Consider the following 13577-nt stretch of genomic DNA (forward strand, 5'->3'; position numbering starts at 1 on the left):
ACTGTGAGGGTCATGTTTTTTGACTTTTCCAGTGCTTTCAACACCATCAGGCCGACCCTCCTGGGTGATAAGTTAACAACGATGCAGGTGGATGCTTCTCTGGTGTCCTGGATTGTTGATTACCTGACAGGAAGACCACAATATGTACGTCTCCCACAGTGTGTGTCTGACAAGGTAATCAGCAACACAGGGGCACCACAAGGGACTGTCCTCTCCCCCTTCCTCTTCACCCTCTACACCACAGACTTCAGCCACTGCACAGAGACCTGCCATCTTCAGAAGTTTTCTGATGACTCCGCGGTGGTTGGATGTATCAGCAGGGATGATGAGACAGAGTACCTGGCTGTGGTCGACTCCTTTGTCACGTGGTGTGAGCAGAATCATCTGCAGCTCAACGTGGCAAAGACTAAGGAATTGATAGTGGACTTCAGGAAGACCAGGAAACACTTGACCCCTGTTTCAATCCAGGGGGTCAGTGTTGACATTGTGGAGGACTATAAATACCTTGGAGTACACATTGACAATAAACTGGACTGGGCTACAAACACCACAGCACTTTACAGAAAGGGCCAGAGTCGTCTCTATTTTTTGAGGTGACTGAGGTCCTTCAACATCTGCCAGAAAATGCTCAGGATTTTCTATGAGTCTGTTATGGCCAGTGCGATCCTCTATGCTGTGGCATGCTGGGGGAGCAGGCTGAGGGTCGCAGATGCCAATAGACTCGATAAACTGATTCGTAAGGCCAGTAATGTTGTGGGGATGGAGCTGGACTCCCTCAAGGTGGTGTCGGAGAGGCGGATGCTGTCCAAGATAAAGACAATGTTGGATAACACCTCCCACCCACTCCATGACATGCTGGTCAGTCACAGGAGCACGTTCAGTGAAAGACTGAGATTACCGAAAAGCACCACTGAACGACACAGGAAATCATTCCTGCCTGTGGCCATCTCCCTGTACAACTCATCCACTTAACACACTGTTTACTGCAACAGCTACACCCTTCTTGCACATGTTCTTTTCAGCTATTTATTAATAAGTGACTTTTATGTATATATATATATATATATATATATATATGCCTGTTTTCAAACGAAAACGCATTAGCGTGGACGTAGCCTTACTTGAGCAAAAACGCCGTCTCAGTGTGGACGGGAGGCCAAAACAGAGAGAAAACGCATTAGTGTGGACGTAGCCTTAGTGTTTCTGAGTGTGTGTACAGTAAGTGGTGTGGGGCACCTAAAGGAATCTTGCTGAAGCTGGACTGTACTGTGGCCACCATTTAATCTGCATTCCTATTGTTTAATCAGCTCCCCCACTGCCAAGTGGGCTTCTAATGAGGTGCTGACTCTTCCACACCATCCACCAACACACACAAACAATTACACACACACACACACACGGGGGATATGAAGGCAGGAAAAGGGATGTTGTCCCCTCTGTAGCCCCCCCCCCCCCCCCCCCCCCCCCCCCCCGAGACACTGACAGAGTTAATTAACTGTCTTAATTCTCACTCTGGGTGTTTGGAAGACTTCGATAAGTGACAGCAGTCAAACACTGTGTGTGTTTTGTGCTTACCACAGTTGTGCCAGCTTTTGCAAAATGGATCCAACACACACGCACGCTCTGAAAGCTGTCAATGCAGCTTTCTGATCACATTAACCATCCAAACAGATAGCTCACAGGAGGAAGCATGTAAGCATCACCACTATTGCCTTGCTGGCTCTCTCCAAACTGAAGAAAATGCTTTTAAGAGCTATTCCAGCTTTCGTTGACAATTTAGATCAGTCACTTATTGAATCGCACTGAAATATGACTGGATATCATTTCTATGTTTGCTATCCTTCAGTTGTGCTATAGAGTGATCTGCCTCATACCGCTTCTGCACTTTAATGACATTTATTTTTATTAAGTCACCGGGGTCACTCTTCTGTATGCAGTCGGCATGTTTCTTCCCATCAATAACACCGATTTGTATGCTGAAGCAAAGGGTGCTTTGATTACAAAGAACTGAAAATACTGTTACATTGTCTACCCATCGTTTTTTGCTTTGTTCATGCGGCTCTGGACAAATATTATGAATACCCAAGCAGACAGAGACAGTACTTACTAGTATAGCACTTCATTGGCCTCATGTCTCTCATAACGCACCGTCTCACACATGATCCTGCAGAGAGAGAGAGAGGAAACAGAGGGAAGAAAGAATCACAGTTAGGCCTCATATTTGTGTTTGAGTGAATTTATGATCAAATGTTATGTTATTAAAGCGCTATACAAATACAGGCCATTTACCATTTATTATAAATCTATAACTAGCAAATTTCTGCATATCCTAGAGTCACCTTTAGCAACAGTCACTGACAGTCAGAAAACCTTCTGCTGATTATAATTAAAATTTAGAGTGCTGGGAGTTATAAAGAGTTGCAAGCTTGTCCATGTTAACCAGTTCACAGCGTATGGTTCTGGTTGTTGCATTGCATTATGGTCTATTGAGGCTTTTGCTGATAGGTGAAGTGAGTTGTTTTTGCCTCATAATTTTCTAATTTTTCTTGGTTAAATTATACTTGGTATATAACTGGTATGACAAATCTTCTTTTCTAGGCAGATCTACAACATAAAGACTACAATCCTTGTTCCTTATAAAATATGGCGAGATAGCTTTATCCTCAAACTGCAGAGAAACATTTGTTTATGTCAGGGCATTAAATTTGCTGAAAATTAAAGCTTTAAAAATCCCCTTTTTTATTTGGGTATGCTTTATGGTATTTTAACTTATTGATCACCAATTACATAATTGTTACTTTTAAACTTAATTCAGTGAAACATTTACATTTGCATCTGGAAGATTCCTTTCTAAAGATACTGGAAAGGTAAGTTTTACGCATCGACGTTTAAGCTAAGCCACTGTAGTGATTTACTTTCTTACTTAACAAAAGCAGAGTGAGTATGTATTGGTATGTCCTCTAAAATAAAGCACACATTGACTATTTTGTCCCACTGCACCACTGGTTAAATTGTCTCTTTCTCGATTTTTACCCAGTTGTACTTTTACGCATTTATTTATTTATTTTTTTAACACCATCAAACATGATCTGTGGTTGCATGTCTTATGCACAATTTATTGCCCGAGTCCAAGTGGATGTCTGTAGCAAATATGAAGGAATTCCCTGAAGGAATTCCTGATATATCCAGCTTCTGGGCCTGGGAAGAACAGACAGTCTGGCATTCTTGTTGCCTGTACAGAGGCAAAAAAATATATTTGATAATATTATAATCTTTAAACATAACTCTGCCCTTAAAAATCCAGCCTCACAGCTTCTTGTATTCTTTTTGTGCAGTAAGTTCTTTTATAACTGTATATATATTTCATTTTTTTATGTTCTAAATTCTGGAATCGAAACATTTTCACTTTAAGTCCATTCATGTCAGGCTTTCCCCAGATGCCTGTATAGAGAAGACAAACGCTCTTCAACATTACATGCAAACAACTGTAGTAAACAGTAACTGATCAAAACACAAACGCTTTCAAAAACAGCTGCGGGTGGACAGCATGTTGTAGCCTCTTTATATAAAGACCTAAAAACAATCCCAGCTCAAGAAAAACAAGTTACTGTGAAAAAGGACCACAGAAGAAAAACAACACATTCCTCCCAAAATGTTCAGACAACAGAAGTATAATATAATCCTATCGTTAGTGGGATGTCTGGCTGGGAGCTTTTTCTTTTCTTTTTTTTTTAAAGTTACTGAAACTGAAGTTGGCAAGAGGGGTTGGTCTGTGGGACTACGGGGACATTCCTTTTCTGTACGATCCAAAACAAGGAGGAGGGAGAGGGGTTAGTGCTGGGCGGGAGGCCTCTGAGGGGTCACACAGTGGAATGTTCTAGCTCGTGGGTCATGCACCGCCACATTGTTCCCTTGCTAGTATAATCCACATGTATGCACACGAGGCATGCTGGGAACAGACTTCTGACATGCAGTGTTTGGAAAGTGTGTGCCAGGCAGAGAAGATGGAGGAGCAAAAGGCAAACTGACGCATGAACGGTAGAGCAGGGCGGGCTCATTACTTCAAGGTTTCAGCAGAGAGTACGGCCTCACGGGGACCCGGTCGGGTATAGGTACAGATTATTAGGGGAAAAGTGCAACAATGACTTCGCTTTAGTCATTTAGTCAGTTTACAGTTTAGTCATAGCAGATACTTTAGATGCTGGCTAAAGTTTCAAACAGACATTTATACAACTGGGAAGAGAAAAAATTACTTCTGCAGTTTTAGCAGCTGGGCATGGATAAGTGGTATTGAGGCTGGTAATAATCAAGATTTAAGAGTCTGATGGAAGGTATCATTTATTTTTATCTGAAGGAGAAAAATCCTTTTATTTGTCCTCTTGAGAAGACAGAGGAGCCAAAATGGCTCATTTCAGCTGGTGCACCAACTCAAACCATCGAGATCCATCATAAAATAAGCTGTATGTCAAAAACTGAAAATAAGAAAAGCAGGTCAACTTTAAAGAAATATTACAAAATACATTCTTGACTGTTGAAATGAGAAGCTCACTAAAATGTAGTGATATTTATGTCCATTTGTTAAAAATGAAGTTCCAGCCAGTTAATATATGAAGAATGAACATATGTTATTCTGTGTTATGAAGAAAGACTCAAAGGTCCTCAAGTACTTAAAACTGAATAATAAATATGCTGGTTTAAGATGCTAGAGACCGACCATAAAGATGTACTATAGTAATAACTGCACTTGGATGCTTATTGTAAATTATAGTCTAAAAAATAAATTCCAATAAGTATGCTGTTGGAGGGTGCACTGACTCCTGGATTACAAAAAAATAGAAGTAGCTCAATAGCATACAGCATAGCTAGTGGTTCAATGTTAATTTTCCACCCCTGACAACAATGCAGCATACACTGTGGAGTTGTCACCACGCATTAATTTGAATTTTAAATTCATGCAATGGGAATATCAAGCTTCAGGAAATGTTAATTAAGTACAGAGGAGGTGTGCAGAGACTCACCTCAACTGGTGCTCTCGCAGGTTGGATAAGGCTTCCATCCCATGGAGATAAGAGTAGACGATCTCCAGGTCCTGAGAAAGAAGAACATACATATTTTAGCTTATTGATCAGAGAAGTGATCGATAGAAAATTAACTGGCAGTAGCCACACCAAACAAACAGTTTCTACTCATAGTTCCACTAACTTCAATTCTAAGTTGACCAGGGTTTGGACCAGTGCTCAGATAAAATATGACTTAATGTCTCTTTGCACTCTGGAAGTTGATTAATTACAATTTAGTGTGAAATGCATGAAAATGTGAAATAATGTGAAAATAAAATGGTAGTTGCAGCTCTAGCTTCAAAGTGATGGCACAAAAGGGTCGTTAATCTTCGTCATCGGTCCATTCAGACAACCTTTTCTTAATAAACTCCCCCCCCTTCCTATTTTCCATTTTGTCTGTAAAATATTACAAAATTATGAGAAATGCTCAAAACTGTTTCCAAAATTGACAGTCAATGTCTGTTATATCAAGAAAATAATCCAGAAGTCAAAGAAACTTTTACTGTATAAAACACAGAAAACCAAAAGATTATTGAAACAATGGAACCTGTAAATAATTGATTTCCTTCTTTAACAAAGGGCTTTAAAAGCTCAGGCCACACTGATTGCTTAAAAAGAAGCACTTACTCAATATTCAAATCAACCAACCGCAACATTACTTATTTTTTTAATTGAATAAAATAGAAACAAAATTATTCACCATTATTCACATTAAAGTTGAAATTTTAAGGTAAATTCAGACCTTTTTAAGGAAAGTAAGACAAAAATGGCATCGTTTGGTTACGTTTAGGAACATTATTGTTGTGTAAATTGGCTAGTGAGGCTAGCGAAGCCTCCTTTGTCATCCTCATCCACAGGGTTCCTCTCAGTATATTACAAGCCTGGCAGGCCACAGGACAAATCGTCATAACTGCTTTTGCACACATATAAAGAACATAAAAAGGGGATTTTTGATGTGTAAAGTACAGCCTCAATGATGCACTCCCAGTGCACAATCTAAATGTGTACAGAGGGACAAAACAACAGCATTGTGTGCTGGAAAAATCTCACAGTGGTGAGACTAAAGACATTTGAGACTCATCCAAAATGAATTTGAATTTTCTAAGGCCTTTTATTAGTAAATGCATACTTTAAAAAAAAGTCTTAATGTCTCAAAGAGCCCATAGACACCCTATTAAAATGCTGATCATTGATGCTGCAGCAGACAAACAGGGTACTTGAATGGCAGACAACATTTCACACGGGCGGTGACAGTGACTTGCATAAGAGAACACTGGAACAGAAAGCAATAAAGCACCTCACATAGGAAAAATATATATATAAAAAGAGCTCCACTGAATAACTATAAACTCCCAATTCAATTACTTCATTAATTGACCCAGTGACTGACTCTCAGATTGTCTGGCAGGAGTCCAAGCCAGAGGTGAAACAAAGTGGCCCTCACTGGGAGCTGGCAGGCTGCACAGCTACTCCACTGTCTACTGGCACACACTGGGGCACAAACTGTGTGTGCGTTTGTGGTGCATTGCTGGTCGAAGCCACTGGGAAGCCTTTGTCGGCGGCAACTGGAGGTGGATATGCCGACAGCAGAGTGACGGGATAACAGAGAGACTGTGTTAAGACCCAACCAGACACATAAACACGCGAATGAAGCGACACAGAATGGACACCCTGTGTCTGGGTTATGTTTCTGAGAGCAACAACGATCAGCTTATTGAAAATTTTATGAAATGCTGGTCGCAAATGCTGAATGACACAGTTTGTGCTGAATTGGTGTCACAAAATGTGTCAGCAGAAGAGGAGGGCAGTGTCAGAGGAGCCTCAGTGTTACAAGCCTTTGTATAAACATTTTTTTTTGTTTCAAGTGAATAATTTTAGCATTTTTATCATCAAAACTATAAGCAAAATATAGAAACTAGAGTAGTTTGGCCCAAAGCTGGGGTACTAGGTAGAGTTAAATCGGAGCAAAAATTTACAAAAAAAAAAAAAAAAAAAAAAAAAAAATGTATAGGGAAAAAAAACAAAAAACAAAAAACAAAAAAACATCCATCCATCTTCTGCCGTTTATCCAGGGCCTGCAGCCTAAGCAAAGACGCCCAGACCTCCCTATCCACCTCTCCTCCAGCTTCTCTGGGGGAACACAGCCATATGGGAGGGGCTCGGATGGGGCCGTGAAAAAAAAAAAAAACACAAAAAAAACAAAAACAAAAAACAAAACATAGGTAGGCAAAAGAAATGGGGAAAGAAGAGTAATTAAACTCTAAAAAGGAAAAGGCAAAATGAACCAAAATGTTCTGCTTTTTAATCCATTTATTAAGTTCCAAGTTAAGCAGCTGATCCCGAAAAGATCCAACTCTCAGCTAAGAGAAAGTGAGGTTAAGCCTGCAATCTTTACTTACAGTGATCCCCGAGGGCTGTCAATAAATATTCAGGCTTTCATGAAACAGCACATATATATCAAGTCAGACCCAAACTGTTTTTAAAATTTGGGTTTGGTCTTCATAAAACGGACACAAACAGAAACTCGATTTACCCTGAGGGTTGCCTAGCCCTATTACATCACACTGTGATATCCCCGCTAACCAAATCCTTATGTTCACTGTGTCTGTGGTCAGAAACACAATGAACAGGAGTCACGGTCCAACAAGCATAATGATCAGACATCTACTGCCACCTACTGGCTGGAAGGAGAACTACAACTTTGATTCACCAGGTTCACCGAGGGCACAAAGGTACACCCTCATTCAAATAACACAAATCCGCACTTACTTAGTTACTGGAGATAAAAGTAGTTTATGAATTTTGCCTAAACCAAAACTAACTTTTATGAAAATTTAAATCAAATCTTCCCATACTGCAAATCCTTGTCAGCCAAACTCATCCTATGTGCTACCTGCACACCACAAAAGCAGCAACCACTAAAGACATTTCTTTACATTACGTTAAAGAAAACTCTAGTTTTCTTATACAGCCTTTTGTTGCAAATTCTGTAACATTGCGTGTATGCATGACCTTCTGACACATTAGGTCATTATATTTACAATGCATGTTGGTGGCTTTGCAGTGGTAAAAACACAAACCACGCAACAGCAACATCATGAGGAACCACAAATACCTCCAAACAGGAACTTGGTTGCACTGTTTGCATTATTGTTCCTCTTCTCACTGCCACTTTGTGCTTTACAATAAAGTAAAGAATAAAGGGAAAAATATATAGAAAATACTAATTTATTTGTTCCATCTTGGTTTGGGGAACATTTAGCATATACTGGTTTAATAAAAAATAAAATACTAATAATAACTGCTCTAACTTAAGCATAGACACAGAATTCAAACCAAAAGACACCACTAGATGGCAGGGTTGCAGGGTTTTTTTAAACCTCCTTTTCACAGTGACATAACAGTGAATAAAACAGCGCCACTGAAACACAGCCTAGCAGAAAGAAATATGCAGAACCATCAATTGTGGCTTCAGTCTCAAATATTTTAGATTGACCGTATGGAAAGAATGTAATGGACCCCATCTTTTCCACTCCCTGAGCCTTACATTTTCCGGTTGGATTTTCTTTCTAATACTGGTCTCTATTTACACTGAGCCAAACACGATCACCACAAAGTACACAGGAAAACGATAAATGAAAGTTTCAGAGCGTGGACCATGGCATCAAATTCAAACCAAACGGTGCTTTTTAATAAAATTAATTTGTTTTATTTCACTATTTGAAGCCTTTGCACAGACTTGTAAAAGCTGATTTTATTATCATTCTTTCTCCTAGATCCAAAATCAAAATGAAGGCCCTTTGATATAAACTTTCATCATTTAGGTGATGCTTGCTTCATACTCTTTTACTGCTCTGTTGATCCTTCGTCTCAGCCACTCTCCTCGAACAGAGACAGGAAGGAAAGAGCAGTGGGCAGCAGAAACTAGGACATGCTGATGAAGGCTGCATCTAGCCAAAAATTCTCCTCATTGTTTGTCTGAAGACAAAGCTTGTTCATTTTTTTTTTTTTAAAAGAAAAGAAAAAAAACTCAAAAACTTCTGGCAGCTCAAACTCCCAGGCTGCACTCAGTGACGCCATCTAATCCCTCCCCCTTCCTTTTCAAAACTAATCCTTCCAAGAACACAGGTGGCCCCCACAGGAGGAAAAACATACCAAGACGCTGTTTGTGCTCTATAAAGCCCCGGGGATACTTCAAAGCTGTTTGTGCAAAACTAGCCACGACGTTCCTCACATACCATTTACATACTGCCACTGAACCTCTTTGTGAAGTCCCTCAGTTATTTCCCTGACGTAACACAATATGTCATCACTCTACAGAGTCATTTGTAAGACAGATGGTAGCAGTGCAATGCAGTAAGACGAGTGGAGGCATTTCCTCTGCAGGATACAAATTAAACAATAGCAGGCCTTGTCTTCCTAGTTTTAGGCTTGCAAACACACACACACACACACACACACACACCAAGCAGCTTCCATTTTCCGCCCCTTATGTAAGGCCCCAGAGGGAAAGGGTGCACTGTCGGGCCTGTTGCCAGCCTGTTGAGTGGCAAAGCATTCAGTGTGCAGAGGGAGGTCAAGGAAGTTGTGATGTTTTTCCTGCCTTATTTTCACTGAGGTTTCCCATAACCTAAAACAACTGGAAGTTGCAGTAAAAACAAATGCAATACATTAGGAAAAAGATAATACCGAGAAACGGCTGTATCGGTGACCTGAGGGGTAAAAGAATTGTTTTGCTGCATAACACACATGACACGAGTGACGGGAAAGCAAAACACAATCAATTTATTTTAGACCTAAAACTCTTGAAAACTATGTATAGCACGAGACAGTAGTGAGTACAGCATTTCCTTGATATCAACCTCATGTCTTTGGCAACAACAGTCGAGATGCCTTTTTTTTTTGTTAATCAACAAGTCAATTAAAGGACTAATTTATGCGCTTGCAAGTCTGACGGAACAAATTCCTTTCTGACAGGTTTTACCACATCAGGTACCATCTCATGACCTCATCGTGAATGAATGAGCTCATTCCTCCATCAGAGTGAAAGAGCAGGCGTGTCACTGGTGTTTATGTTCTCAAAAACAAAGACGCTTAAATTCATTAAAATGATATGATAGGTGCAGAATGGACAAAAGAAGCACCCATTAAATTTTAACATGGATCTGGGTAACTCCATAAAAATAAATAAATAAATAAAAATCAGTACATCGACCTCGGTGAAAGATGTTCTCAGGTATTTTAGTGACTAAGCTGTCAAAACCCTACGTTTGGTTTCGATTAAGATACCTGAAAAATGTAATAAACCTTCACATTTGACAAGCTGGGAGAACAGAATATTAAGCACATGCTTAATAAAAGATGAGACAATTATCAGTGATTAATACTACAATTTAAATATCTTTTGGATTACCTCAAACAGCTCTGCATCCTAAACGACAGTTAGGGAAAACCTCCACCTTTCTTATCTCTTAACACCACAGTGTCTGTTCAGCACACAGGAAGCTCTCCTTTGGTCAGGCCCTTTCACTGTGACACAAATGGCCAGTCCATTTATTCAACTGGCTCTGGCTGAGTGCAGATAGCAGACCTCTGCATTCATCTATCACCCACTGCAGAGAAACATCAAAGAAAGGGGCTGAAACATTTCAAAAACAATGAGACACTGTGGGAGAGGTAAACAAAAGAGGCTCTGGTAGGGAAGCAAAGGACATTTCTGATGCCCGAGTATCCTGATGGATGTTCAGATAGTTTTTGAACAGATTCATGTTTATGTAGAACACGTTTTTTCAAGTTAACAGCAAGTGTCCTTCTTAAAAGGGGAACCTAGTCTTTCCAGATTCATATTCTTGAGTAGCATTGCATGATTTCATGATGACAGTTTTATCCTTATCTTACACTTGGTGCTGCCCTTTGTTACTTCTTTTAAGATTACACTTTTCTGACTATCTAACCACCCTAGATGAAGTTTAGAAGGGCAGCTCATTTCTCTTGAAGCAATGGATTTCAGACAGCTGCATGATATCAGAGTTTTGGTTATAAACACATAAATACACATGCAGATGATTCAAACTTTCGAACTCTATGGATAGAAGCATTCGTTGTTACAGGATAAAGAAAATCTGGTTATATGTGTCAACAGAGTGAGCAAACTGTAGATAGTGATGCTATGTTGATATATTGTAAAGAAATGACCAATTAAATGTTGTAAACCCATAAAACCAGACACACGATTGCTTGCTCAGTGCTTCGCTGAGTCACCCAGCACAGTAAATCAATGATAGAGTCGCCTTTGTTAACATTTACATCTTCAAGCTGTCGCTATTAGTACCCGCAAGCACTCGTCTTCACTGCCCGACAAGAAAAATGTTTTGCACTGATCCTCAGTTTATTTTGTTTTTATGCTTTTGTTTAAAGGGAAGAACTGTCCTGTAATATGTTGTTTAAATACAATAAAAGTTGAGAGAACTGAGATTTTTGAAACTGAATGTGGAGCAATACAGACCACAAAAAAAATTCAATTCATGTACCCTGGCATTCTGAGGATAGCTTTCAGGTACCACAGCATATTTCTGCTATTCACCTGTGGGGCAAAACCCTGCTTGCAAAGTGCATATTTGACAGTCAGGAACATACCTTCTTCCTCAACTTTCAGCATTGTTTCTGTGTTAATCTTTCCCCCCGTTACACAAATAGCAGATGGAGCAAGCATCTATTCTACTCTGATTAGTTTTTATTATTTGGTATCAGAGGATTACCGTTTTTTGATTAATCAGTTAATCTTTTACCAAGCCAAATATCAAAAATAAAACCACAAGCTGTTCTCGAATCGTGGCACATGAATTGTGTTTTCTGTGATGCCAAGTTGAATGTAAATCAATATCAACCAGAAAGGAAGCAAATGCTCATATCTGAAAATATTTTTTGTCATTTTCTAACCCTGTAATTAAAGTAACCGACCATCTTACCTAAATTTAAGTAAAAGTACACTGATTAAGCACCTTTATAATCAACTAACATTTTAATGGATTATTAATTTAGTCTCCAAATTTGTGAAAATGCCAAACAGGTATGTTTTTGGTTTTTTTTTTCTTCTTAGCCAGTGTCTTAGCTCTTGTTATCAAGCCAATGTACAGAGAAACAGAGGCGCAGTGAGTGTGAGAGAAATGAGGGTGGCCACCTGCTGTGGAGCATATGTACTTTTGTCAGCACTGCCAGGCAACTTGTAAAGAACATGTCTGAATAAGTTTTCACAGTGACTAACATCTCACTGGCAAGCTGTGAAATTTGGCAAATCCTGATCCTTCATTCTGTCCTGGGTGGTGGTTTCAAGGAGCAACCCGTGCTCCGAGTACAAATTGAGCTGTACGAGCACACCAACATCTTAATTAGGGTTGCGATTCGTCGCTATAATCGATGATGTCGACCATAAAAATTCATCGACGTGGAATTTTATCGTCGATGTGTCGTATGCTAAAACGATGTAAATGTGTTTTTCACTTTCCATATTTTGGAAAGAAAACTTTCCCTTGAAAGTGCTGACAAAGTGTGTGAAATGTCAGAAGAATCTGAATGTGAGATTTAAAATAATGCAATTTCAGACCATTAAGACTGCAGTTTCAAATGTGCAGGCAACAAGCTGTAGCTCTGTTCTCTCTCATTATGCTATCCCTGTCTAAGATGCTTACCATCTTGATCCCTGGCAGCCAGAGAAGCAAAGGCTGTCCTAATCACAGCACTTTGCGCAGGGAGGATTTGTTGTTGTTCTGTTTCAGAAAATAGCTGCAAAAAGCACAAATTAATCCCCCACGACTTGGGAAAGAGGACGACCTAGTTTTATAACAATCGCTCATTTGTCACCACGGGCTGAGCTTCTCTCTCCATACCTTCACCCTGTGAACTTTACTGCGACCGCTTCAAGGTTGGAAGCAGACAACAAAGATTTAGTATGCAAAAAAAGCCCATCGGGGTTGGATACCATAATGACGGCGCAGGAATGCAACTCGCAACTGTTTGAACTGTGATACAACTTTTTTTCTTTTTTTAAATGTATTTTAGACATAACCAGATAGCATCTTTCCTAAAGCTTGCTCTTATTCAGTCAGTCATTCAGGTATCACTTCTGTGTAGCCGCATACCACATCATGATCCGCAGCATTCCTTGGAAGTTTTGACCCATTCCAGGTTTGTCCCGCTGTGTCCCCCCACATTGAGAGAAGAATCAGTTACCAAGACTGTGCAGGGGTCGTCTTATGTGTCAGGTCGGGGTGAGGCTTGCATTCCTCACATGGCGCTGGCTAGATATCTCAGTGTCCACATCACACAGACACACACAAGGTTCAAAGAGGCCATCTTAGTCATGCCCCTCATCCCCTACTCCTCACTAACCTATGGCAGGTACTATATGGCATACAGGAACCATCTGAGTAAACCATCCATGAAGGCAGAATTAAAGAATGTTTAGCATATTTTAATAAAATATTTAATGGATTACTCAGAACAGTTGCAATGTCAGTA

The 13577-nt window shown here is 39.9% G+C and overlaps 1 protein-coding gene across 8 annotated transcripts in view; it reads right to left on the reverse strand.

Annotated features, from left to right (window-relative positions):
- rapgef2b (Rap guanine nucleotide exchange factor 2b) overlaps positions 1-13577 on the reverse strand; it is a 109840-nt gene that overhangs the window by 77270 nt on the left and 18993 nt on the right. For all 8 annotated transcript variants that reach the window (XM_063493916.1, XM_063493885.1, XM_063493877.1 and 5 more), the window contains exons 2-3: positions 5019-5089; positions 2108-2164 (exon numbers count right to left, since the gene is read on the reverse strand). In XM_063493916.1, coding sequence (XP_063349986.1) covers positions 2108-2164; positions 5019-5089 — 128 coding nt within the window. The remainder of the gene's footprint in view (positions 1-2107; positions 2165-5018; positions 5090-13577) is intronic.

The sequence above is a fragment of the Pelmatolapia mariae genome, linkage group LG2 (assembly GCF_036321145.2).
Source record: "Pelmatolapia mariae isolate MD_Pm_ZW linkage group LG2, Pm_UMD_F_2, whole genome shotgun sequence".
Classification (NCBI taxonomy): domain Eukaryota; kingdom Metazoa; phylum Chordata; class Actinopteri; order Cichliformes; family Cichlidae; genus Pelmatolapia; species Pelmatolapia mariae.